At 57.2% G+C, this 27,705-nt stretch overlaps 1 protein-coding gene across 9 annotated transcripts in view; it reads left to right on the top strand.

The window, feature by feature from the left end:
• Nucleotides 1-27,705, top strand: part of SRCIN1 (SRC kinase signaling inhibitor 1) — a 186,465-nt gene that overhangs the window by 125,614 nt on the left and 33,146 nt on the right. For all 9 annotated transcript variants that reach the window (XM_054014405.1, XM_054014406.1, XM_054014401.1 and 6 more), the window contains 4 exons: nt 23,315-23,507; nt 24,023-24,221; nt 24,614-24,707; nt 26,322-27,151. In XM_054014405.1, coding sequence (XP_053870380.1) covers nt 23,315-23,507; nt 24,023-24,221; nt 24,614-24,707; nt 26,322-27,151 — 1,316 coding nt within the window. The remainder of the gene's footprint in view (nt 1-23,314; nt 23,508-24,022; nt 24,222-24,613; nt 24,708-26,321; nt 27,152-27,705) is intronic.

Raw genomic sequence — 27,705 nt, 5'->3', positions numbered from 1 at the left:
GGGTCTTTGGGGCTGGTGGGTGACGTTCCCTCTCGGTTCTGGCTGGGAAGGAGAGATTGGTGGCATGGCCTAGCAGCGTCCCTGGCTGGATCTCCTAAGGGAGGCTGTGACCCACACCACCTATGGGGAAAGAGCAATGAAGGGTTAAATCCCACTCTGCCATGCAAGGGCTGGTCCCCAGCTATCTGACCCCACCACTCAGAGGGGCACAAGCCATGGGGGCTCAGCCAGGGGGGAGCTGCTCCGTCTGCCTAGAAAAGGATCTGCAAGGGGCTTCTCCTGCAGCTCCTGGGGATTTTCAAGCTGCCTGATTTTCCCCCTGGTCTGCAAGAGCCCTTTTGCACCCCTGAGCTTACATAAACGTAGAGCTCGCCATCTGTATGAGCCTGGACAGGGGCCAGCCAGCCGAGATCTGGCGTGCCCTAGACCTTCTGTCCCTAGCCTGTTGAAGGAGGAGGATGCAGTGGGGCAGGGGACTATCATGATGGGGGCTGTATAGGTGACTAGACAGACAAGGAGGCCTGTCTGCTGATATGCCCTTTCCTGCCCAGCATGGGGTCTGTGCCAAGGACCTGTCCCCCACCATCCTAATGCTAGGCCGTGTAGCGTTGAGCCAGCCCCAGCTCATCACACGTATGACTCATCCCATCAGTCAGGCTGCCCATCAGTCCAACCTCTCTCCACGGCTGTTGTCACGGAGCTTCTGGTCTCCTTGTCCCACTGCATATTTCAGAGTCCCTCATCCGGCCAGCCTGGCAACCAGCGACCTTTCGGTTACCTAGCAACTGTAGCCCAGGCAACGGGGATGGGGCGAGCAGTGACATCTGCCAGGGCCCTTAGCTCCCGTAATTGTCAAATAGTTTGGAGAGTTTGATCCTCTCGAACTTTCCCATCTCTCAGCCCAAGTCCCTCCGCCAGGGCCTGCTCCACCATCCTGCCCCCTGCGGGGCGTAGCTGGCAATGAGGCAGTCGGCAATGAGAGCTCATCCCAGGAGTGAGAACGTAGCTAGTGTGAATGGAGATCCCACCCTTGGAGGACAGGGCATGAGCTTGGGGAAGCCCCTGCCCCCCTCCATCCATGCCCTGGGCTGCCAGGGACACGGGGTGTCTCTTCTACATAGACTGTAGGAGAATTTGGCTGGTGTGAAAGTCAGAGCTGGCTAAGGTTGGTTTAGCGCTAAGCAGGATGCAGACAGTCTCTGTGCAGTCTCCGGGGCAGATCTACCAACGCACCTCCATCCTGCCCTGCTGCTCTTCCAGTCCTGAGCATCTCACACAGCTCTGCCAAGGCCCATCAATCCTGATCTACAGCACCCAGTGTTCATTGCTCTCCACAGACAAGACTGCCCCTTTAGCCTTCCCCTGGAACTAGCGTGGGCAGAGACTGCTCTTAGTCGAATTGTGTTTGCGATGTGGACAAATACCTCCTAAGGAGAGGGATGAGACCTCCTAAAACTCAAGTCACTTGTGGCCTGAACAGCGAGCAGAGAAAGGGCTCAGCACAGGTCCCTTTAGTCCTTCCAGGAAAACCCCTGTTGAGCCCCAGAACTTTTGGAAACTTCACATGAAGCAGAATAAAAGTTACTGAAACCTCCTATAGGCGTGAGGAGGAGGAGAGAGAGACAGTGTGCATTGCTGCCCTCTGCTGAGTGCAGCTGGACTGTCTCAGCCCTGTGTCATGAGCACTATACCGCTAACAGCAAATGGAGATTCTCCCTTAGCTTAAATGGCAGGGCCCTGTGCTGCCTGGAGCAGTCTGGGTTCTGTCCCACATTCCAGATGGCTGCAGTATAATGTCGGCTAGGAAGTCCTGTGTGGGCAGAGGTTTGTTCATGGATGCTAAGGGGGTGGGACTCCTGGAAGCTTTTCCCATCCCGCTGGGGACTTGAGGCGTTTGCTTAACCAGTCCTATACACAGCAGTGATATTTACTCGGCGGAGACAGGCAAATGCCAAGCAGGTTTAGTTCCTGTAATCCTGTCCCTCCTGCTCCCGCCTGCAATAAATGTTCATTCTCATGCCCTCCTGCCGGCCTTTTGTCTCAGCTGTGCTGCCCAGGCCGGTGGGGAGACAGGCTTTTATTGCAGGATATTGGGGGGGAGGGGGGGTTAGTATAAAAAGGTGGAGGTGTTTTGGGTGCAGCCGCGTGACTCGCGCCCCATCGGCTGGCTCGCCCAGGGATGCTTGGGGGAGGAGAGACAGGGGCAGGAGAAATTTCCCCCAGCGCTTGCCAGCCTGTCCAAGGGGGAGGGGCTCGTGGCAATTTGGGGCTTTCCTATGGGGCTGGGGGAGAGAAGAATCTCCACCAAATAGGGCAGTAAGATTGGTACTATGGGTCTTCTGCCCAGGGCCCGACCTAGCCCTAGAACAGAGGAGGGGACAGTATATATGAGTGAGGGGGCTAGATCCTCAGTACCCCCTGGGGGCCAACCCCTCGGCCATGCCCTGGGGTGGGTCTGTAAGTGCTCGCCAGCCCAAGGCAGGGGCTGCCCGCCCCCCTCCCGACTTTTTCTCCGATTTCCAGGCATCCCCCGGGAGGCTGCGGTAATTTGCTGTTTTCGGGGGCTGAAGCTGTGCGAGGCAACATCACTGGAGAGCAGAGAGATTTAATGAGGCCTCAGCTTAACCCAGCTGCCGGAGGAGCCTGCCAGGGTAAATGTCGACAGGACTGCGGCGGCAGCCGAGGCTGGAATGGATTAGAAGCCTGAGCGTGAGCCGCAGTCTCCCAGCACGCCTGGCGCTGGCTGCAGACGTGACCGGCCTGGCCAAGCGCACTGGGCAATCCCACCGGGCCGGGAAGCTATGTCACGGGGTGGGGGGCACCCTGCTTGCCCCAGCCTTGTGGGATGAGCAGCCTGGGGATGGGGGATTCTCTCGCAGCTATCCTCTTGACAGAAGAATCAGTGATGCTCGACAGCTCTGTCCCGTCCCTCCACCAGGGATGGGGATCCCCCTGTTGGTCTGTCGTGCCGTGGGATAGGAGCCCAGGTTTGGGGTATCTCCACACGCGCACACATCGCTAGTGCCAGGATCTTGTCGTGCCAGGATCTTGTCGTGCCAGGATCTTGTCGTGCCCCTGGCCAGTTAGGGGCCTGTGTCTGTTGGTATCTACTCCCAGTGGATGGGAATCCAGGTCTGTGATTTTTCCCCCACCCCACCATGGGGGGCTGGGGTGTCTCCTTTCTGCTGCACGTCCCCCACGAGGCCATCTCCCTGACCACTCTGGAGGAGTCCCCAAGCCAGGCTCCGCTCCCTTGGGGACCCCATTCCCTCTGATCTGGCTCATCCCCAGGGGTCAGGAGAGCTGGCCGGGGCATCTCCACTCCCTGCTCATTCCCCACTGAGGACACTTGCTGGGCTCTTGGAGTGCGAGCTGAGAGATGTCAGGAGAGATGGGGAAGGCACCCCAATAAAAAGCTGCTGCAGCATCCGAGGCCGTGCGGCTGCGGGCTCCCCGTGGGGACGTGTGCCCCTGGACTCGAGGAGAGGGAGTGAGTGGGGAGGAGTGGGGAGCTGTTGGTTTAGCAATTATCACTGTGATCTGAGGGTCCCCGTTTTGTCTCCACCGCAGGGCCAGGCCAGCTCACCCTCATCTCCATCCTCCCTGCGCTTGGCCCTGATTCCCACTTGCCAGATCTGGACTGCGGTAGAGTCAGGAGAGCCAGCTCTGCGCCAAGAACCCTCTTTGGGGACGGCCTTGCGATCGGGGGAAGGGGGGAAGCACCAGTGGCTCCCCCTTCCAGTCCTATAGCTGGAGAGGCTGCGTGAGGATGTTGCCGCCCTCTCTGGTCCTGCTGCGGGATGGAGAGATGGGCATTGGACCCGAGTTAGTTTGTCAACTGGTTGCCTGGTGACTGAGGCTGGGCCTGCTTGGGGGGGCCATGTCGGTCTTTGGGTGGGGGCCCCTCTGCTGCTCTCTGACTAGAGAGGCCCCTGATGGGCTTTTGAAGGGGAATCCCGAAGCATCCATCCCTGGGAAGGGCAGGTGCAAAGAGGGGAGGCTGGGGGCTGCAATGCTGCAGGATGTGATCGCGTTGCCCTCACCAGCCTGCACACCAACCCCCTCCTGAGCAGGCAGGTGGCGGATCCGTGGGGATGGAGCTGCTGCCCAGCCCTGAGCCGCCTGCCCGCAGCTGGGAAGGGACCGTCACAATCCGCACGAAGGTGGCAGGAAACGAACTGCTGTCAATATTCATGAGGCTGCAGAGAATCTAGGCTTTTAAATATTCAGCAGGTAGGCAGAGGAGTGAAGAGCTGCGGGGGATTGCTAGCAGCCCCCTATGCTACCTACGGAGAGGACTTAGCAGGCTCCAGTGGGAGCAGGGAGACTGGGAATCCCAAGGCTGGAGTCAGGCTACTCATTCTTTGTATCTCTCCTGCTTTCTCTCTTTCTTTCTTGAGTTCGTCTTTATTTCATTTTCTCTCTTGCTTTTCTTTTTTCACTGTTTTTCTTGTTCTTCCTCTTTCCCTCTCGTTCATTTTCTCTTTCTTTTCTTTCTTATTCCCTTCCCTCCCTCTCTGCTGGAGAGCTGAGCAGTTTGCCTGTGCATTGGCAGTGATTAGAGTGGACTTCAATGCTACCAGTACCCTTGTTGCAGGGGTACCCTCTTTAATAAATACCTGGTAGGGCCCCTCCGAGGCTGGCGAGTCCCTGCCCTGCTTCCTCTCACATCTGGCTCCCAGGGGCAACCCGCGCACATCTGTTAGCGAAGGCCCCATGCGTTAGTCAAGGGGGGTCCGGTTTAACCACTAATCCGATTTTAGCATTAATCCAGTTAACATTGAGATCAGGATTAATTCCGGGTTAATCAGGATAATCCTGACAAAATGTTGAGCATTAGACGTTGGATGAATTATTGTTACCCTGAGCAATACATTTTTAATTCGGCAGCGAGACCCAGCCAGGGGTAGGAGGTGGGTGAGGCTGTGATCTGGAAGGGGGAATGTTGAAGTCAAACTGAGAGCTTTAGAAACCACCCATGGGGGGACGTCTCCTAGGGATCAGCCTGTGCCCCCAAACTAGAATGGGCCCTGATCCGAACACCCCTGAACTGCGGGGCTCTTTGGACTCCCCTGGGCTGCAGCCTGGAGCCCAACTGGAGACAATGTGGGGGAAACTCTGCCTCCTGATTGTTTCTCTTCCCCATTCCTCTCGTGCGCTTCCCGGTCCCATCCAGGGCATTCTCGCTTATTACGCAGCGTGGTAGTGAAGCCATCATGCAGGGTCCACTGAGATCAAACCCAGGCCTCTCCGCCCTGAAATGCACCAGCTGTTGGCAAGGGGGCTAAGAGAACATTTGGCTGTAGTGGCGACTGAGGGTGGGTGTGATGGCAAAATTGCTGATCCCCTCCACGAATGTTTTCTACAGCATCTCCACCCCAGGGATTGCCAGTTACTGAGCTATGGCCATAGAGGGACTTTGCTGCACTACAGGGCCTGGCCCCTCAATATTCCATGCAGGCAATAGGGGTAGAACTCAGATCCTGCAGCTCCAAACGTCCAGCCCTCACCTAGCACTTGAGCTAAAGGAGAATTTCTGTTAGCAGTATAGGGTCCACGACACACCGTGGAGAGGTTCCGATTCCAGCCACTACAGGGCAGGGGGGTGTGTGTGTGTGTGTGTGTGTGTGTGTGTGTGTGTAATCAACCCTCATCTCAAAGGTATTTATGCTCCCAACTTCCAAAGTTAAGAGCCTAAATACCTTTGAGGCTCTGGGCTGCAGTGGCTCGTTCATGATACTGTGTATGCGGCTACTCCCACTGAAATGCGGCCACCTCTGGTGTGGGAGTAGCTGGCACAAAGCACATTGCATAAAAGCGCAGGGAGGTTTAGACCACCAGGTTCTCTTCTCAATTGCCGGCCTCTCCCGGGGGACGACTCTCCAGCTCTGGGACATGAAGGGGGGAGGGTCGCACCTGCAGGAAATGGCTCGAGAACTCAGATGTCCCCTCTCCAGATGTGTCCTGACGTCAGTGTTTGAGCAGAGGCAGGGAGCTGAGTAATGAGATGGCACATCTGGTGCTTAAGCCTCTGGTCCTTGGCTTCCCTTCTGGAGGGGGCGTTTCCAGGACACAACGTGAGCTGCAGATCCCAGCCCAAAGGAAGGGGTGTGCATACGGGGCGACATCCTCACCCTGGTCCCGGGCAGACGCTGCTGTCTAGGAGGGAAGTTTGGTTTTGAAAGCCGGACAAAAGCTGGGGAACTGTATTCCCTTAGAAGCTGCCGTCAGACAGAACTAGTGGGCAGGGGATTTTGAGTATTATAAAAGGAACACTTGGTAGATCCCCATCATTGCAGTGTCCCACTGCACAGCTACACTGCATTGCTGTGCTGCACTGCCACCCCTTGGTGCATTGCTCCCCTGTCCTGTACTGCCACAGTGTACTACTGCACTGACATGCCACACTGCACCACTACACCATGGTGTGCATCTGTGCTGCACTGCCACACCCTGATGTATTCGTGCACTGGCACACCAAAGGGTACTACTGCAATGCCATCGTGCTCTGCTGCACTGCACTGCCACATCGCAGAGCGCCACCACACTGCCATGCTATAGTATACGATTGCACTGCCACACCACAGTGCTCTCTGCTCCATTGCACTGCACTGTATTGCATTACATGCTCTGCTACTCTGCACTGCCCCACTCCATTGCACTGCCACACCTGCAGTGCTTGCTACACTGCACTGTGCTGCAGTGACATGGTGCTCTGCAACACTGCGCTGCCTCCCCACTAAGCACTGCCTCCCTGCTCAGTATTGCCAGGTTAGACTGCGATGCTGCACGGCACTGTCACACAACAGCTCCCCATAGCTGCAAACATTGGAAACGGTTTTCCGATTTCCACCTCCCCATCCGCCTTTCTCCGCTGAAGGCTCGGTGGTTTTTCCCACGAGCATTGTTGGTGTCTGGCCCCATCTCTAGCCCAGAGCACTGGACTGTGATAGGACGCTGGGGCAGGAGGTAGCTGTCTTATTTCATAGGGAGCTTTCTAGCGAAGAGTCTGGGGGACACGGAGAGCCACAGAGGCCATGACGGGTGTGAGTGGACTGTGTGCAAAAGGCGTCCTGGGTCGCAGTATCCGTCACTCTGTGCTGGTAAAACAGGGCTGTGGGCTGGGATTGTCCCTTTCTCCTCCTAATATCTGCCGGGCCTTTGCTATATGCTGTCTGCCTCTCGCTTCCCTGATGCTCACAGGAGCTTTCTGAATGCACCAACAGGATTTAGGAGCACACGGTTCAGGGCGAGTCAATGAGACTTGTGCTCCTAAATCCCGTGGCTGAAGCTGAGGCATCTCTCTCTCTCTCTCTCTCCCCCCTGCTTCCCGGCAAAAGACCTACTAGCATAGCAGAGCCAGCCCTGTTGTGAGCTCTCCCGTTACCGCTCCTCTCCCAAAACACCCGATCGCGCACTGCGCTGGTGTGCTATCGAAGCGCGTCAATAACGGAGAACAAAATGGTGTTTGTCAGAAGTGAACGAACCCCGCACCGTGTGTGAGGCTCTGGCCTCGATGTGCCCGCTGCCGTTCTGCTGTTACTTCGCAGCGGGGCCCCCGGCAGCAGTGCCTGGTGGTGAGGGATGGCTCCCTGGGCCAGGCTTATTGTGGGAGTGTGTGTGCGCGTTGTAGGGCCTAGGACTTGGCTGACCTGGCTTTAAGTCCCTGCTTTGTTATCAACTCTGTGAGATCTTGGCAGGTTGCTTAGACCGAGATCCTTAAAGGTATTTAGGCACCTAACCCCCATTGGTCACCTTGGGGAATCTGGGCCTCGGTTTTCCATCTGTAAAATGGGAATAAGGGTATTAGTTGTTTTACAATATAGTCACAGACCTGGACCCCATTGTGCCAATCCCTGCACATTTTTATTGCTATTAGATGTATTACGGTAGCACCTAGATGCTCAGTCATGGACCTGGACCTCATGGTGCTAGGCGCTGTACATTTGTATTGCTATTGGGGGGAGGGATAACTCAGTAGTTTGAGCATTGGCCTGCTAAACCCAGGGTTGTGAGTTCAATCCTTGAGGGGGGCCACCTAGGGATCTGGGGCAAAATCAGTACTTGGTCCTGGTAGTGAAGGCAGGGGGCTGGACTCGATGACCTTTCAGGGTCCCTTCCAGTTCCATGAGATAGGTATATCTCCATATATTATTATTATTTATTAGATGTATTACGGTAGCACCTAGGCACTCAGTCATGGACCTGGGCCTCGTGGTGCTAGGCACTGTATAAACACACAATAAAAAGCTAGCTACTGCTCCAGAAACCCAGCAATCTAAGTCCGAGACAAGAGCCAACAGATGGATACAGACAGACGGGGGTGCAAGAAAAGAGTGAGACCAGACTGGTGAGCGTGGCAGGCAGTGCTCGCTCCACACCAGCAACCCTGCCGGTGGGCAGTGTTTGGGGAGGGGTCGCAGTAAAGGAGAGTTTTGAGGAGGGCTTTGAAGAAGGCCCACGAGGAGGCTTTCAGGCTGTTTAGGGGGAGTGATCCGCAAGCCTGAGAGGCCGCAGGGGAGAGAGTGGGGGATGCAGGCAGGGATCACTAGCCTGGCGGAGGTGAGCAGCATCGGAAATGCTGGGGAGGGTGGGGCCCTGGAAACGGAGCCCTTCGTGGCCGTGTCTGGCATACGGATACCGCTTTGCCAAGACCTGGATCCCCGAGTCATTGCACAGTTACCCAAACAGACAGCAGCACCTTGGACTGGGTGGGAGGTTTCCTGTGACATTTCGATGAGGAAGGAGAGAAAAAACATGCAAGAGAGGAAACATTTTGGGGCAAAATATTTGTGAGTCCTCCCCCCTTCCCCTTTATTTGCAACCAGCTCTACTGGCTGCTGGAAATTTTAATTTTGATTCAAAGGGTGGATTTCCTCCTGGTTTTTTGAACCACCTCTACTGACCACTTTCTTCACTGCGGATCCTAGCTGGGCTCAGAGCTGAAAGGCTGCGGTGCCCAGCATCAGCCTGCAGGACTCTCCAACCTCCTCTTCGGGAAATAGGCGATAAATAACCAGGTTTGTTCAGGCTGCATCCCAGCTGTGCCGAGATCTCCCAGCCCCGTCACTCCCATCCCTTTGCATTCTCCGCATTCTGCGTGGCCCTGTCTTCAAAGCTACCCAGGGGGGAGAGGATGTCTCTGGGGGTGAGATTTCACACCAGGTCAATATCTTTTTCAAATGGATGAAACCGAATCGCCTCTGGCCTGCTTTGGCTGGGGCAATCCGGCAGGAGCAGCGGGGAATTCACAGCTGGGGCGGGTCAGTGTAATGGCTTTTCCAGGTGTCGAGGGGTAGGGTGCCCAGCAACTGTTTTTTCCATCCCCTTTGTGCTCTGAAATCCTGCTTAAAATGCCACGTAACTAGGAAAAATATACAGGGTGGGTGGAAATAAAAGACCTGGCCGTGGGCGCGTGGATATTAACGTTCAGCTCTTTCCCTCCTTAAAATGGTTTGCAAATACTGACCAACTAATCCTGCCAGCTCCCGTGTGCATGCCCCAAACCAGCTGGAGCGTAAGGGCCACCGCTGCCCTCTGCAGAATGGTGTCAGAACGGCACAGCTGTGTGTCATAGTCTCCAAGCTGCTACTGGAGAGTCTCTCCTCCCGCTCAAGCGGGTCGAGGGTCTGTGCTTTTAGCGCAGGAGGATTCAAGTGTTCTCCGTGACGTTCCCGGCAGCCATGGGGAGGTTGGTGCAGCGTTACCATCCTTGTGTTACCAATGGGAATGACACTCCGTGTTGGAGAGGGCTGGAACGTACCTGTCTAGCTAAGGGAATTATATGGAGCCCCTCACAATTGTTGATCTAGTATTTGCCCTCACATCCTCCCTGGGAGGCAGGGCTGGGGTGTGTCCCCATTGGACAGGTGGGGAACTGAGGTATGGAGAGGCTGCGGGCTTGCCGACACTACGGGGACTCTGGCAATAACCCTGCAGTGTAGATGCAACAGCAGAAGGGGTTTTCCTTTGCTGTAGGAATTCCACTTCCCTGAGCAGCGGTAGCATTTGTCCATCGACCGAGCCACGTCTATGCTGGGGGTTCGGGCGGCTTAGCTGTGCCGGTCAGGGGGGTGGATTGGTCTAAATTTTACATGTAGACCAGACTTTAGTCACTAGTCCAAACTTACCCACCAAGTCTGGGGCAGAGCAGGGAACAAAACCCAGAATCTCCTGAGAGCCAGGCGGGTGCCCTGGCCATCGGGCCATCCTTCCCCTCCCGCTCCGGCTCCTTTCCTGTGGTTAATAGGATCATTTTGCTCCTTGGGCACCTCATGGCATGAGCAGAATGCTGCCTGACCTGCTTCGGGACGCAAGAGAGGAAAACTCCCCTGGGCCAGGCCACTGGGAGAACAGAGCAAGGGATTTCAAAGGCGGAAGGGAAGCCAGGGGGCGTTTGATTACCCGATCCAAGTGGGGCAGCTGATCTGGCTGAAAGAGAGCAAAGATGGATTTGGGACAGTGTCTGCTCCTTCTGCGTTTGAACTCTTGAATGTCTGACGTGCTGAGCGCGAGACCAGGCTGTAAACGTTATTAGTGGTCCAGTGGCACCTGATCCCAACCGAGATCAGGGCTCTTTTGCGCAAGGTGCTGTACAGACACACACCCTCTCCCAAAGAGCTTGCTGGCAGAGGCAACAGCAGCACAAACTTGCCCAGGTAAGTGGCAGAGCTCAGCAGAAGGCAGGTCTCCTGCGTCACACTCCAGTGCCCTAATCACTGGACCACCCAAAACCCCTCCCTGGGTAATGTGCCGGGATCGGTGGCTTCTGGGAGGCTAGGTGCTAGGCCACAGGTCCATTCCTTGAGGTTTAGCCACCTGAGCTTCCAGACAGATCTTTTCTCTGAGGCCGTGGAGAGAGGAGCAGAGCTGGAGACAGGTCTGTTCTCATCATGTCTAGAAGGGCCCAATCCTCCAGGGCTGCTGAGCTCCTGGGTCTTCTTGCAGGGCTGAGGACGCTCAGAGCCTCACCGGATGGGTGGGGGGGCACAGTCAGATGCTGGCTTTGCTGACGGGAAGGGGATTATGGGGAGTTAAGACAGCTCAGTGTCTGACCAGGAGCCGGAAAGTGTTTTTATCTACTCGGGAAATAACTGGTTGCGCCGTGGGGCCTGGCTGGGCCGCAAAGCATGGACGAAGCAGAGCCCGTTTTTGTGGGCTGCTGCCTCCGTCCGGACCCCGGCAGGGGAGACACAAATAGCCCCAAAGCTAGATCCGTTCGCTGGGCAGCGGCTGATGGAGCAAAGTGGCCGGCTGGACTCTTGAAAGGGCTCCATCCGTCCACGCAGGGGCGATTTATTGCCAGCCCAGCTGTCTTGAACGCATTCCAGGCCATTATCTCTGCAAAATGTGACCGAATGGAGCATGAAAAGGGGAGTTTGGGGACGGGCCACTCCACTGCTACGAGTCCCAGCCCTCCGCAGCAGCTGCTCTCCCATCTCCCCGCTGCTTGGCCCAGGCCCAGGGGCTTTGGCTGACGCCGGTGGGGTCTTACCCCTGAGCAGCCCCGGTACAGCAGCATCCGTGTGAAAAGGGCTCGTCTGTTCCGGATGCAGGGTCAGGTCTGTGTTGCCCCTCACTGCTTTGGGGTGGGGGGACTCTTGGGGCTAACCATGGGGGGGCTGCTGCTAGGGGCTGGGATCCCAGCGACTCTGCTGTGACCGGCTGGGCTGGGGAAAGACGGGGGCTGAAATTGGGAACCAACATATGGGGGTGTGTGTAAAGGGAGGTTTTTTCACCCTGCTTAGTTTTCCTTTCATTGCTAATTTAATTCTCAACAGCTCTGAAATACAAGTGGACGCAGTACGTGTGTGTGTGTGTGGGGGGGGAATCTGGGGGTGAACCCCTCGCTGGGACGAACAGGGGGTCGGCCCCTCCCCGAGCTCTTGGCCCGGGCTCTCGGCAGGCTCCACGCGGTCCCGCTCGGGTCACCTTGCTGAGTGTTTCCTTTGCAGACATGCCAGCTAGAGACTGACGTTCGGGGGTAAATGAAAACTCAGGTTATGGAGGACGAGGTGGCCGCTCGGAGAGGTGTCTGTTGTGCAGTACGGGCATGTGCCAGCTGCTCCCGAGCCCAGGGTGGGTCCCTGTTTGGCAGGCACAGCCATTGCCAACGGAGCCTGAATGGGGACAGCCTGGGTGGGGGGAGGAGCGGGGAATGCCCCGACTCTGGGGGTGTGCCGAAGGTCAGTCTCGCATTGCTTTGCAGGGTGGGCATCTGCCCCCAGGGCGCGTGCCTCTCCCATTCACCCTGCAGGACCAGGCTGGAGCGAGATTGGCTAGAATGGATTAACCATGAGCAGGCAGCTTGGAACCAAAAGGGAAAGCCAACCCAGCGGAGCTGGCAGCCAGCCGTGGGGCTCGCGCAGATCCCCTTAGTGCTGTTCCTGGGGGCCGGGCTTGCAGCAGGGGCAGTGCTGGGGGTGGGCTGGCCGGGCAGGGTCTCTGTGTGCGCGTGGCAGTGAGGGCGGGACCCTGCCGTGGCACTTGGCCGGGGACTCGCCAGCCTCGTGTGCCTGGCTTGGGGGGAGCTCAGAGCCTTCTAGCTCTGCTCAACCCGTCACTCCCCATCCCCTGCTCCAGGCCCTCCGCTACCCTCCCTCTCTCCTGCATCAGTCTCTGGCTCCATTGTCCTCCCCATCAACCTCTAAACTGCCTCACTGCTGCCCGCACCCTCCCCCAATCCCCAGCCCGACGCTGCCCCTCATGCACAGAGCAGCTTCCCTCCCAACCCTTCTGCAGCCATGTAGGGTGATGATGCCTCCGCGCCTCCCTGCACCTGTCGCCCCAAGTCCCCTGTTTCTCTGACTCCCGGGGGCGCGTCAAGCTCTTCGGGGCCTGGACTTCGGCTTGGCTGGGTTTGGGGCCAGGTGCGCTTCCGAATCCCAGCGCCCTGGATCTGGGCTACTTCTGGGGCGTCAAAAGTGGGCGAGGAGACAATACCGAAGCCGTGTGGCTGATGATGTGTCCCTCTATGCCCCCCGCCCCATCGCTTGAGCTGGCAGGATAATCCCACGCCCCACTCACCCCCATTTATCCCCCCGAACTCACAGCCTCCCCCCCCCCCCCCACACGTCTCCTCCGCCCGTTTGGGGGCCTGTCTCCGTTCCTCCAGCACAGCCTGTTTAACCCAACAAAGCTGGCAAGGGCTACATCAGCCGTGGCAGAGAGGGGAGTAGGGCTGGGGGGTAGGAAAGGGGGGGGATGAAGGAGGAGAGAGGCATTCTTATCTAGCCAGGCAGATAGAATGAAGTTGTTTCTTAGCAGACAGTAGAGAATTGTTGGAGGTTTTGGAAGCTACGCGAATTGCTTAATTGTATCTTTTTTTTTTTTTTTTTTTTTTTTAACTCTGGGAAGAAAAAAAGACAAAAGCGGCCCCCTCCCCCCGTTGCATAAGAGGCTTAAACAGCGGCGAAGCCAGCGGGCTGCAGGAGACCAGCGGTGGGAGAATTCTGTCTCTCTCCCCACCCTCCAAAGGCCAGGTGTGTGGGGGAGAGCATTGCCGGTGTATTACACAGGCCCTTTGTTAACTAGTTTCCCTGGGAGAGGAACAGCCAAGGACTTCTCTACCGTTGGAAATTTCCCGACCTAGCTATTTCTAGAATCATTATTTTATCCTGGTAAATTTCCAAGTGTAGACAAGCCCTCCTGCTGCTCTCCTACCCCCGGCTCCCAGTAAGTGAGATAAACCTGGAGAGGAAGGTGGGGCCAGTGGTTAGAGTGACCCCTGGAAACTTTGAAGACCCAGGAGCAAGGCCCTACTCTGCCACAGACTTCCTGTGCAGCCTTGGGTGAGTCATTTAGTCTCTCTGAGCCTCAGTTCCCCACCTGGAAGATGAAGATGATGATATCTCTGTTCTCTGCAGGGGTGTAGTGAGTGTGTGCAGATAGTGTGTACCTAACCCAGATAGCGCTTGTACATTCTCTGTAGAGACCACACACCCTTGGATTACAAGGAGTAGCATGCCCCCCCTGTTTCCTGATGTCCACCTTCTAATGCCAACTTCCAAGAAAATTCCCCTGTGTGGTTAGACTGCGGAACTCACTGCCACAGGATGCAGTTGAGGCCAAGAATGTAGCAAGGTTCCAAGAGGGCGTGGATAACCAGCATATGCAGAGTTACGATAGTTAATGCAGAAAGAAGACATTAAAGCTCGTGCTTCGGGGCTTGAGCCAATCTCTGTTAGGGATCAGAAGGAGGCCTGTGTAAGGGGTAGATTATCCCACCTCTGCCCACTGTGGGGTTCTTACCCCTTCCTCTGAAGTAGCTGGTTCTTCTTGCTCTGGGAGACAGGGTTACTTCATCTTGCCACATGCCTCAGTTTCCCTTTCTGTAAAATGGGGAGAACGCCTATTTAATTACAGAGAGCTTTGAGATCCTTGGGCGATGGGCCGCTCTTAGAGCCCCTTGTTCTCCCTTCTCTGACAGCCTGGAGATTGGAAAGAGAGGGACCGGGGGTCTGGGCCAGGGGTGACGGTAGAGGAGCGAGTTGTATTTTGCTCCCCATCCATTATCCCGGCCTTGCAGCTTCTGGTGCCCAGCGTGGGGTCAGAGATGGGAGCGAGGGGGCCTGGGAGTCGCCCTCAACTGTGCTGCATCTGCCGCGGTGGTTGACGGCTCCAAGTGCAAGGGGCAGTCGTGCACGTGCCCCACTCCTGCTCCTCCAATGAACCGCAAAGCAAGGTCACCGGTCCCCACCTGCAGGCTGTGGGGCGGGACTCCTGTCCGTCTGTCTACCCAGCGCCTGGTGGATCTTAGTGCAGTGACTGACTCCCTGCCACCCCAAGGGGAACATCCAAGCCAGGGACATGCGGGCGACACCAGGGCCAGGCACACCGGGCCTGCACGTCTCAGCCCATCTGTCCGCCTCCCTCTGGGGCCGTCACTCCAGGGAAAGCCGGCCTGGCTGGAGCAGCTGTGAGATCCGCTGGCCAAGGAGGAGCAGGCTGGGAAATGGCCATTCCTCCCTTTTGGGGGGGTCAGACTGCAGGGGGGAAGGCGCTCATCTCCCTGACCTTGGTGCCTCCGCCAGAGATCCCCTGCCGGGCAGCGCTGCCCTCCAGAAGGCTAATCGCTGCTTGGGTTTCTGCTCAGCGCAGCCCGCTGGCGTCAGACCCTCCCCAACAGCAGCTGACCGGTGGCCTTGACCAAACAGGCCATGTTTTTGCTTAGAGGCAATTCCGTGCCCTGCCCTTCCTTGTCCGCTCTTTAGCTAGATGCTTCTCAAACGCAGAAGGACATGCCACTTCTGTCGTGGCGGTGGGGTGCCAGGCAGTGCCAGCGCCCCGGTTTGCAAGGGGTTAATCAGATGGCTATTCCCATTCCCATGAGGTCACAGTTCGAAGCCCGGCCAGCCCTGTCTGGGGCAAGGCAAGACGCTGCCTCCTTTGCTTTCCGTACAGGGCTCTTGAATTAAAAACTCCGCAGTGGCCCCCGCCATCCCCAGACTGTCACTCACGGTACATCATCACCGGGGCATAACGCGCCCTCAGCGCAAACGCAGAGCCGCGCCCACCACCCCTTCGCCAGGGGGACGCAGTGGGGCCTATTAGCCCTGGGTGGAATGCAGGTAATTGGGACAGAAAGCCAAGTACTGGACCGCTTGCCGTCCCAGGGGCTGGCTCGCAGACGGGATCAGCACCCGCAAGTGAGTCTGGACTCTCCGAAGGACTCAGCCCGTCGGCTGCTGAAACTGTCCTGGGGGAGCTGCAGGGAGGCCAGGGTGTTCACAGGTGTTTAGGTTCCTGACTCCCATTGATTTCAGTTGCTTTACAAATCTGGCGCTGCTGAGCCCTTGAAAACCTGCCCCCCAGCATGCGGCCACTGAAATCCCACTTACCTCTTCAGATCTGCAGCGGGAGGTAACTGACGCCCAAGCCGTGTGCATGGGGGAGAATTTCATCCCAAACTCCCACGGCACTTTTTGGTGCACCTAGTGTCCTGATTTCCGTGCGGGGAATTGAATTCTCTCAGCCGACGTTCCCCCCCCCCCCCCCCCCCCGCGCAGTTCACTCCGCACCCTGAATCACAGCCTAGGGTGCAGGGGCCGCCGTGGCCAGCCGGCGAAGTGACTGGCTGTGTGTGTGCCTATGTGAGTGTCTGCACGTAAGGATAAATAACCACACGGCTCTGGCTTTGAAATGTGCTAGGCAGGTAGATAAGCTTTCCCCTCGCCTTTGGGAGGAAAGGCGCTTGACAAATAGAAGGGTGTGATGATCATTACACCATGTTCAGCACTTGACAGGCGACCCTTTCCTGTCTCACCGCTCTGGGATCACACGTGATCGAGAAGCACTGTAATAATCATGTCACGCTTTTACGTGGCGCTCTTTGTCAGGCGCGGGCTTGAAGCAGGACTCGCCAAGGGAGGGCCTCTGGCCTGCATCAGACCAAATGGGCATAATGGCCCCTTCTGGGCTCACCGGCGATAAATCTCAAAGCACTTTGCAGGTGGAGAAACTGAGGCACCGGACGGTGCAGTGATTTGCCTAAGGTCGCTCGGCAGAGATGGGAATAAAGCCCCAGATGCCTGAGTCCCAGTCCAGTGTTTGATCCACTAGGCCACGCTCCCTCTACTGCAGTGTAACGTGTTTCCAACGTGAAAGCTTCTGCTCCCAGTATATATCGCCCCCCTGCACGGTAGCTGAAGCCTGATCCCCCAAGGTAGCTCAGCCCTGCGGAATAGTGCGCGGAATGGCCCCGTTCTCTGGGGGTGCTGTGACTTGTTCCCCTTCCCGTCCCCAGCGAGTCAGCGCTGTTCTGCTGAGGGCAAGGGGCTGGGTTTTGGGGGATCAGCTCAGTTCCCCGAGGGAGCTTTGCGAGCTGCCCCGAATGACTGGCACCCATCTTCCCCGCTGCTCCGGAGGGTAGCCCACTGGCGGAAGTCGGCTGTTTTCAGAGCGAGCTGCTCCCCTGGGACAGCTCTGCGCTGCTCTTACGCATGCGCCCGGAGAGTCCCACGCTGGCTCTGACAAGTCTCGGTTACAACCCGTCCAGGGCCCAATCCGGCCCTGTAGATGGGAGCTTTGCTGTTAATTTCACTGGGGGCACAATCAAGCCCCCAGTGATAACATGGCTCCATCTTTTTAGATGGCAGCTTAACCATGGTGCCAAACCATGCTGAGGAGCGGGCGCGAGGGGCGGTGGCATCTGGGAGCAGACAGCTCATTTCCACAGGGGCCAAGGTCTCTGGCAAATGGGGGAAGGGGACGGGTAGGCAGCAGCAGACCCTGGCAGTGTCCACACGATGACTGCAGCTGCCTCAGGGGATCAGGTCACAGCAAGCCCCCAAATCCTGCGCCCAGCCGTCTGTATAAGAGCCATTGGCTCCAGCGGGGGCAGAATCACACTGAAGGCCTGGATGGGCCACGGGCTCGGGAAGGCAGCTAGGGCCTGTGAAACCAAGAAGATACGACAGGGTTGTACCTGGGGGCGGGGGAGATCACGGGGTCGCTGTGGCTGTCGGGATGCTTTGCATCAGCTGGCGGCAGGGGTGGAAGCCAGGGCGTATGTGGGGCTGTTCTGTGATCGATTATCGCCTGGCAGGGTAAGTCATTAGCCAGGCAGAGTAATAAACAGCCGTTCCCTCTGAGTGAAAGGGAGGTCAAGGACAGAGCTGCATCACTATCTGTAAAATCAAAACTCATCTTCCTTTTTCAACTCCTCCTCTCCCTGGAAACCGGCTGCCGGCCTCCTCTCTGTAGATCCCTGGTGTGGGATCGACGCGCTCCCCCTGCCGGATCCCATGGCTTGCCCGGCTGGTTCCCGCAGGCGGCTCGGCTCCTGCCCTTGTGCTTGAGTGGGAGATGCCGCGGTGTGTCTGCCTCTTGGAAAGGAGAGCTCCTAGCAGAGTCCTCCTGCGCCTGCTCCAGGTGGTGCAGCCCAGCCGGCCGCTGGCCCTGCCCACAGGGAAGTGCTGTGGGTTCAGACTGATCGTGGATCCAGAGGTCCCGCAGTGCAGGGAGCGAATGGATAACACCCCGGCCCCTGTCCGGACTGAGCTAAGCAAAGGGCCTCGTTGGGGGTGAATGCGGCTGCCAGACAGGAAGGATGGGCAAGAGGTGGGGCTAATAGGAGTCCGGGACATGAGACTGCCCCCCTCCCCTGGAGATCTTTAGGTGTGTGATAGCACCTTTTATACGGGGCTGGATAGTGAGCTCACACCGCATTCACCTGGGACGGCTTCTGCCCTGCGCAGCCGGGCCCACCCTCCTCCCCTTCACACTGGGCTAGGATTAGGGCTGCAGACCGGGGTGGAGGATGCTACCACGGATGGTTGATGCCCCCTTGGTAGGGTGAGGAGGGGGCGGGGTGCACCCACTGAATCGGGAGGTACCACCAGTGACCCATCACCCCACTGGCTGCAAAACCTGGCTCCACCACCGGGCTGTGGTTAAGGCACCAGGCTGGGATCCAGGAGATCGGGGCTCAAGCCTGGCTCTGCCACAGTCTCCTTGTGTGACCCAGGGCAAGTCACTTCGTCTTTGCACCTCGTTGTCCCTTCCCCCCGCCCCAGTGACAGTAATAACCCTGCCCGGGGGTTCTGCGAGGCTGTCAAAGCAAGGAGCCGCAGCCGGACTGCCCCAGGCCCATCTCGGTACCTTCCCCACAAGGGCCGCTCCTGGGAGCGTCGTTGGTCTAGCATCAGTCGCCCGGCTGTGCGGATAAGGTACGAGTGGAGTAAAGGCAGCCGTAGAGGTGACCTGTCCCGAGAGAGCTTGGGAGTGTCGTGTTTTGTCATCTAGCTGTGATGTCATCACCCCAGCATGATGTCATGGGGTCCTAGATTGGGCTACATGAAATCCCGTGGCCTGTGCTAGGCAGGAGGTCAGACTAGATGATCAAAATAGCCCCTTCTGGCCCGGAAATCAATTAATTTTCAAGCTACTGTGTTTTTTTTTTTTTTAAACAGATGCTGTAATTAGCCTCTTTGGATGGGGTTAATTACTCCAGGTCAATTGAAACCTGGGCAGCTGTGGGAAATCAATTCCCCCGGAACAGCTGGATGTACCACACCTTGCTTGTGAACCCCCACCCCTCAAATCAACTGATGCCTCCCCACCGAACTCTGGACCGATTTTGAAAGCGTGTTAGGCTCACCAGACACCCTGAGCGGCTCCCACACTAAACCCCCTAGCAACGCAGATGCTAGCATGGCAACAGCAATCACTCTGCTAACGAGGCCTGTATTGTCATGCAGATAGAGCGCCAGAGACATATTTTCCCCCCCTTGGTTCAATCTATTTTTATTTTCTTCTCCAGACAAAATAAGCGGGTGGGGAGGGAAGTTGGCTTGGGCGTGTGCAAACCCGTTGTCCCTCCCTTTAAAGCCTTCCAGAGCCTTGTAGGTGTGACACTTTGGCCCGGGCTTGGGTTCACTTTAGGGGAGTCCGGGCGCACCGAGAGGCAGGGAAGGAGCAGAGAGGGGCTCGGAGTGGAACGCAACGGCTGGGAGAGTGGGGGGCCAAGGGGCAGAGAGAGAGAGAGAAAGGGACGTGCTGCTGGAAAACAACGCTCAATACAGCGACACCGAGCACAGTCAGTGTAGCTGGCGCGCAGGCAAATCATTCCCAGTGCCTATTGCCCGCTCCAGGGGGCAGAGTTAAGGTTGTGTGGGCGAGTACCTTCACTCTGTGTGAGTGTTCTGGACGGGCGCAAGATGCCTCCAGGCAACCTTAACTCTGCGTTACCAGAGGGGTTTGGTTTGGGCCGGCACAGGTGGCTCTAGGAGGCAGTATGGCCTAGTGGGCTAGAAGGAAGCACAGGCAGGGTTCTGTGCCTAGCTCTGGTGAAGACTCGCTGTGTGACCCGTGGGAGTGGGTTACTTCCCCCTCAGTGCCTCGTATAAGATGGGGATAAAGCGACTCACCGGTGGGGATCGTAACAGGAGACGGATCCCTCCTGGCAGGGGGAGCTGTGGGAGAAAACTGCTTCCCCCAAACTGGGTAGAGCCTTTCTCCTCCCTAGTCGAACTCACCCGCCTTCGTGAACCATCTAGGGAGGAGAATCAACAAGTGCTTGTAGACCCCGGCTGAGATCAGGGCCCCATTGTGCCAGGTGCTGTACATATACAGAGAGACAATCGCTGCGCTAGAGCAGTGGTTCTCAACCCAGGCTCCACATAGCCCTGGGGGTACGCAGAGATCTTCCAGGGGGTACATCAACTCGTCTAGATGTTTGCCTAGTTTTACAGCAGGCAACATAAAAAACACTAGCGAAGTCAGTGCCAACTAAAATGTCACACAGACAATGACGTGTTTATACTGCTCTATATACTATACCCTGAAATGTAAGTACAATATTTATAGTCCAATCGATTGATTTTGCAGTTCTATGGTAAAAATGAGAAAGTCCGCAACTTTTCAGTACTAGGGGCTGTGACACGTCTGTATTTTTACGGCTGATTTTGTAAGCAAGTCGTTTTTAAGTGAGGTGAAACTTGGGGGTACACAAGACAAATCAGACTCCTGAAAGGAGGCCAGTCCTCTGGAAAGGTTGAGAGCCACTAGAGAGCTCACGATTTCAATAGGGAAGCCAGACCAAGTGGGAGAAACGGAGCCTCATTATCCCCCATTTAGAGATGGGAAACGGAGACATCCCGAGATTAAGGTCTGGATCCCCAAAGGCACTTGGGGGCCTAACTCCCGTTGAAACCAGTGGGAGTTAGGAGCTGAATTACTTTAGAGGACCTGGCTCGAAGTGCCCAAGGAGACACGGGAAGTTGGTGGCAGAGTCAGGGAGTGAGCCCCATCTCCTCAGTCCATACCTTAATAACTGGGACACCCTCCGTAGCCCAGTAGTAGTAGTGGTGGTATTTCGGGCTTAGCTAGAAAAGCGGCTGGTTGGCTTGCTTCTGAAATAGAATTGGCCTCCAAACAGGCCTGATTCTCCACTGTCTTGTGGCATCGCGTACCCCGGCGTGACGTGGGCGTGAAATGCTACTCAGTGAGAGCGGAGGCACTTTACCGTGCACTCCAGGACTGCACCGGGGCGGGGCGGGAGAAAAGGAGGGCGGGGGGGGAAGTCTTGTGGATTCATCCGGTTTGGAGAGAAATGACGAGAGCCGCTTGTAAGCCCTCCAGCTGAGCAAGGATGGCCCACCTGCCGCGGGAGCAACAACTTGTTCCTGACGTGGCCTCTTGAGCGTTATTCGCCCTCTCGCTCGTGAAGATGGATGGGAATCTCAGCCCCCGCCGTCGCCCCGGGCCTCCCACCCCGGTCACAGATTGGATCTCGTCCTGTGTACGCGTGCTCGTGAGCAGATCACAAACGCCAGCCCTGGCGCGGTGCAGTAAGGTGCTGAAAGGTTCAGTGTGGCCCCAGCAGCCGGCCTGGCACAGATACAGCTGCTCACTGAGTACCAAATGTCTCCCTCACACTAAAGTCCACATGGCACAGATACAATCCATCCCAGCGTGCCTAGCTCCCGTCCCTCTCCCCGTCCCCGGCGTACCTCTCTTGGGGCCAGGTCCAAAACCCATAGGAAAGACTCGCATTAGCTCCCCTCTGCTTTGGATCCAGCCCGTTGGCTCCGATCCTGCTCCCAGCCAGCAGGATCAGGCCCTTCGAAGTGAGAAACCGTTTTCTCACCGTTAACAGTTTAAAGACCCATTTTGCCGACTGCTTTGTTTCAATGTAAATTACAGCCAATTTTCTGGCAGTTATTTACGGAGAGAACGTTTCCAACCCATAAAACATCCTCACGCCCCAGGATTAATTAACATTTCCAATTAATGCCTAATTTAAATGACGATTATGGCTGTTATCATTTCCCATGGAGGGGGTTGGTCTTAAAATAGAGCTGTTGCCCCTTCTACGTCCCCTTTCCTACACCTCAGGAACTGTTTGCTCTCTGTGTTTGATGCGTCTGCTGTTTAAAACCAGAGATCACCAGCCAGCCGGTTTCCATGCCAAGTCAGAGCCGCGTGGCAAGGTCCCGGCGTCTCCGTGGGTGCAAACCACAGCAGCATGGCGTGTGTCTGTCTTCAGGGACGATAGGAGCAGGACTCCTGGGTTCCAATCCTGGCTTTGACACAGACTCATCGGGGCGTGTCACGTGCTGACACATTTTGGATGTCCATAAACTCTCTGGGGCGGGGACTGTCTCTGACTCTGCGCATGTACAGCACCTGGCACAACAGGGCCCTGATTTCAGTTAGGGTCTATGCAGCACCTGGCACAATGGGGCCCTGGTCTCAGCTGTAATTCAAATCCTATAATGTCCATAGAAAGGGAACCCATAAGCAATGGGAATTCATTCCAAAATCTGTATGGACATTTGCGGGAAAGCGTTCCCCTATATTCACCCAGGGCTGATTTCCAGAGGTGCTCTGCACCGGCAGCCCCCCTGCAGCGCATCTCCAAAGCAGCCCCGATACAGATCCTTGTGCCAATGGGATCCGCGTATTCCCGGTGCGGGTATATTTCTTTCCCTGGGGACCGTGTGGGGTGCAAAACGCATTGCTTCATACGATGCATGTACCTGGTATGCTCTGTTCCTGTTAAATATATATGCACACCGCATGCAGTGTTTACCGATGTTTTGTGCAGAAAGCCCCCGCCTGCAGGCAGAGCCTTTCGACTGGGGGGATGTGTTTGGCTGTGAAATTGGGCTCCTGGCGTGTTAAACTTTTACTGCTGTAAACCCAATCCCGTTACGTCCGCCCAACTCATGCAGCCGTAACCTTTGCCGCTGCTTTGCTTCCAGAATAACCTGGGCATTTAAGCTTCCTGGGAGCCAGTTTCTTGCCGTTATGGCTGGCGACCCTCCTTTAATTGCTAAAATTATTCCAAAGCCCTGGTTCGGTTGCCAGGTGGCCGTTCCCGTCTTGATTGTAACCGGGGCGATAGAAGGACTCAGAGGAGCTTGGAGTGCAAAGGGACTGTCTGTAAATGACGTAACACGTAGCTGGGTGATTTTCAAGACCCCCGGTAACACGGTGTCAGAATGAAGGAACTGCTAAGGAGGCTTGAGACTGCAGACTACCCGCTGCGGGCGGAGAGCGCGCCAAGGACGCAGCAGATGGTCGTACATGCTTCAAACAAGAGATCAGGGAGGCCTTGCACTGAAGTCGAGGGTAGAGTCTGGAGCACGGCCCTGGGCTGGTTCAGCATGGGGCATAGAACAAAGCACCCCCCTCACACTGCCTCCTTGGCTCAGCCTTAGCCCACGGCTCGCCGTGCTGCCTGGGGTCTCAGAGGAGGCGCTGTTGCCCCATGGGGTGTAGAATGGAGCACCCCATCGCTCCGTGAGCTCTAGCTAGTCCGAGGGAGTGGGGGGGTGCGTTCTCTGACAGCTCGTCTCTTCCGTTCCAGACAAGAAGTTCGCGGCACTCCCAGGGCTCCCAGCCCGCCCTGGCCGATCAAGCCAAACTCTCCTTCGCCTCGGCCGAGTCCCTGGAAACCATGTCTGAAGCCGAGCTGCCCATTGGATTCAACAGGATGAACCGGTTCCGGCAGAGCTTGCCTTTGTCCCGCTCCACCAGCCAAACCAAGCTCCGGTCGCCAGGTACCGCAGGCCGGCTCCCACTGCGTCTCCGTCAGGGGCGTTTTAACCCTTTGGCCCACCAACACGTCTACACATGCCACGGGAGCTGGGGCTGGCAGAGTCCATCAGTGGGACAGGGGGGCTGACTGTGTGTGCTCCTGTCTCCCTCTAGTGGCCGCCTCTATTGACTACAACAGCCTGCTACTTCCTGACAGCTGAGGGAGTTACTCCTTTAGCTCCAGCGCTAGGGGGTTGTGCCTTTGATGACCCATGGCATTAGTATGTGTAAGGGAGCAGGGATCAATGGTAGGGTACCTAGGAATGACCACATTGAAGTGGATCAGACCAGTATTGTGCCAGCTATTGTGCAAGAAACCCTGTTGAAGGCATTTATGGGTAACTTTGTCCGTAGGAGGAGAAACCTCTTCCTAAAGCCCCCATCAGCCAGGAGTTGGCTGCTCATCAGGCCAGCCTTTGACTTTTCTGATCCGCAAACTCTGGTCACTTATCTCCTTCTCTCCTGTCTACATTTCCAGGGGTCCTTTTCCTGCAGTTCGGGGACGAGACGAGGCGCGTCCACATCACCCACGAGATCAGCAGCATGGACACGCTGCACGCCCTCATCGTCCACATGTTCCCCCAGAAGCTCACCATGGGTATGCTGAAATCATCCAACACCGCCATCCTGATCAAGGACGAGTCGCGCAATGTCTTCTACGAGCTGGAGGACGTCCGGTGAGGGCCCCTGGGAAGGAGGTGGGGGCTGCAGGCACGCTCAGTGGGGCAGGGAGAGGGGGATAGACAGAGATTCGCTTCCAGCTGGGCTCAGAATTCCGACTCAGGTTTGCTCCCTGCATGGTGACGGCGCCAGTGTGTTTGCCGGGCCAATTCCCAGATGCTTCGGAGCAAGGGGAACTCCTCTCTTGTGCACATGCCCTGGCTGATTGGCCAGTGTGGCCCTCGTGGCCCGTCCCTCCCTGACCCCGCAGCAAACGGACGTCCTGACGCGTGAGATTTGTTTGCTCCCATTTTAGCACGGAGCGAGGGGGCTGCTGCCGGTGGTCCAGGGGCTAGCAATCCGCACTGCCATTGGGGTGTCCCGCTCACTGCTTCGCCTTCTCTTTCAGGGACATCCAGGACAGAAGCATCATCAAAATCTACCGCAAAGAGCCCCTCTACGCCTCCTTCCCAGCTTCGCACATCACCAATGGGGACCTGAGGGTAAGGAGAGGGCGGGTGTCCCATCTCTGGGGGAGGGGCTGTCTCAACTTGTCCCATCTGGGAGGGAGAAGAACTACCCCATTTCATGGGGCCAGGGCTCTCCCATCTCCATGTTGGGTTTGGGGGAAGAATGGTGCCAGGAAATGCACAAAGATACCCACACATGGGCTGTCGGAAGCTGGAGACACACACACACACACACACACACGGGCTGTCGGAAGCTGGAAACACACACACACGCTGTCGGAAGCTGGAGGGCAGGCGTGGCTGTGAGCGCACAGACCTTGCTTGTGTGAGAGCCAGGGGGGCTAGGGGAACACTGGTGCCTGAGTGTGTTTGTGGAAGGAGTTATGGGCTCCCATTAAGTGTTGCTTTAGGAGATTGGATGGTCCGAGCCCTGGCAGCGGAGTCATAAACATGCTGATTAGGGTATTAATCAGAGTAAATTGTGCTCCTGGAGAGAGCGCAAGGGAGCTGCAATCTGCCAGGGCGTGTGGGATGCTGCTGATCTCATTTCTGGGGTGCATCAGGGTGAAGGCCAAAGGAGGGGCTGGTTCTTCAGGGGTTGGGTTTGCACCGGAATTCCAGTCTCATCCTAGGAGGGAGGGCTGGGTTTGCACTGGGATCTGGCGTTCTGGTCTTGCCAGGAGTGTGTGTGTGTGTGTGTGTGTGTGTGGGGGGGGTTCTGGGTTTACTCCAGGATCTGCCTTCTGGCCACTGCCGCCTCTACTGACCCTCCCCACTTTGTGTGATCTTCTCTGGGCTCTAAGTCCCTGTGGCAGTGTCTCCTGATTTCACAATGAACGTGTGTGTGGGGGGGATTATTTGGCTCTGCTGACAGCACGCGCCTCTATATGTGTGTGTGTGTGTGTGTGTGTGTGTGTGTGTGTGTGTGTGTTGAAAGCATCAATGTTTACAAACAAGCAGCTCACGCCCCGTAGGGCTCCCCTCCCTTAAGCCCCAGCCTCCAATCCCAGTTTGCTTATGTGAGAAGCAGCAGCGTGTGAGTGAGTGAGTGTGTGCGCGCGTGCGAGATCACCCCCACACCACTGACTCTAGGCCTGGTTCTCCATTGCCCTGCCCCCTGGGTAGCCATTTACACTAGTGCAAAGCGGGTGCAAGCCGTGGCCCTCCTGGGGCTGGCAACAGAGGATCGGGCCCTTTCCGTGTTCCTTGCACATGGCCCCGGGCGATGGGCTGCAGCGGAGAGGCGGGAGCTAGGCAGTGTCAGTATCCCCGCCCTCCTGTCCTGTGTCCCTGTCTTCCCAGGCCCTTCTGCCTTCTAAACCCCCCCCATGTGCAACTGCCCATCACCTGCCGCAGCTCAGTGTGTGAACTATGAACCGCCAGCACATCTAGGGGGGTCGCCAGGGAGAATGGGGGGACAGCGGGGGAGGAGAGAGGTACTGTCACATGCATGCACACCCACGTGCGTGCACACACGTGCAACACACCCGCAAAGGCAGCTCGTCTCGGCGACCCTATGACCCCCCCCACACTTTTGCGGGTCTCCGGGCCCCGCTCTGGAAGGGTTCCGCCGGGGTGGGCCTGGGGCTTGCCCCACAAGAGGGGCGAGTGGTTACAGCCTCGGTGGCACGTCTCTCTTCCCTGCAGCGGGAGATGGTTTACACCTCCAGGGAGTCGTCCCCCACCCACCGGCTGAACAGCATGTCCCCCGCTTCCCACCTCACCTCTGGCTCCCCTCCGCCCGTGCTCCAGTCTTCCTCCCCGTCCCGCTCCCGCATGTCCTACAGCGGCGGGCGCCCGCCCTCCTACGCCGGCAGCCCCGTGCACCACGGCGAGCGCCTCTCCAACCTGCCGCCCGCCGCGGGCGTGTCGCCCAGCCCCAGCGCCATCCTGGAGCGCCGGGACGTCAAGCCGGACGAAGACCTGGCCGGCAAGAACATGGTGCTGGTGAAGAACGAGGGGCTGTATGCCGACCCCTACGGCATGGTGCACGAGGGGCGGCTCAGCATCACCTCCACGCAGTCCCTGGCCGGCATGGGCGACCCCTTCGCCTACGCCGGGGGGCTGTACAAACGGGGCTCGGTCCGCTCCCTCAGCACCTACTCGGCGGCCGCCCTGCAGACAGAGCTGGAGGACAGCCTGTACAAGCCCAACGCCCAGATCTACAGCGACACCTATGGGCCCAGCCTCGGCTTCCGCATGCCCCCGTCCTCCCCGCAGAAGATGGCTGACGGCCGGCTGGTGGACGTCCAGCAGGGGCAGAGCCCTCACAGTCCCTACTCGGGGCCGCCCAGCAGGTCCTCACCTGTCCGCCAGTCCTTCCGCAAAGACTCCTGCTCCTCGGTCTTCATGGACAGCCCCGTCAGCAAGCCCCGCAACCCCAGCTCCTCGGGGCCCCCCGAACTCTTCCCAGGCCCCGGGGATCGACCCCTATCAGGGTTCGGTCCTCCCGTGCCCGCCAAGGATACGGAAACAAGGTAAGGAACGGGGCTTGGATTGGCAGGTTCCCAGCAACAATGGGACTAGGAGACTGAGTCCTGGATTTGCCATGCGGTCAAGTTGTGAACCCCCTTTTCCAGATGGGAAACTGAGTCACAGAGAGGAGACAGTTGCACGGCAGTGGCAGAGACGGGAATTAGAACCCAGAAGTCCTGAGATGCAGTAACTGGCTCTGAGCACTAGAGTATGATCCAGCGATACAGGAGGCAGCATAGTTTAGTGGTTTGAGCTGCGGACTGGGCCTCAGGACTCCTGGGTTCTTTTTCTTAACTCTTTCCTGCTGTTGGACCTTGGCTAATGCATCAGGCAGGTGGGGGAATCTGGGGTCTGGGTCACCTCTTGGTGCCACTTTGTAGAGAAAAACTTCAGTGGGATGCCGAGGAGGGAGGATGGTCTGGTGGATAGGGCTCTGGGCTGGGCTTCAGGAGACCCGAGTTCAGAGCCTGGCTTTTCACGGGCGCCCTGTGTCACTCTGAGCTGGAGTTTTGCTGCCACTCCGCCCCCATTGTGACGCCGATGGCCGTGTCTGCAC

This window comes from Malaclemys terrapin, chromosome 25, assembly GCF_027887155.1.
Source record: "Malaclemys terrapin pileata isolate rMalTer1 chromosome 25, rMalTer1.hap1, whole genome shotgun sequence".
In the NCBI taxonomy this organism is placed as follows: Eukaryota; Metazoa; Chordata; order Testudines; family Emydidae; genus Malaclemys; species Malaclemys terrapin.
Note: the sequence above shows the minus strand (reverse complement) of the source record. Positions and strands in the feature narration are given on the sequence as shown.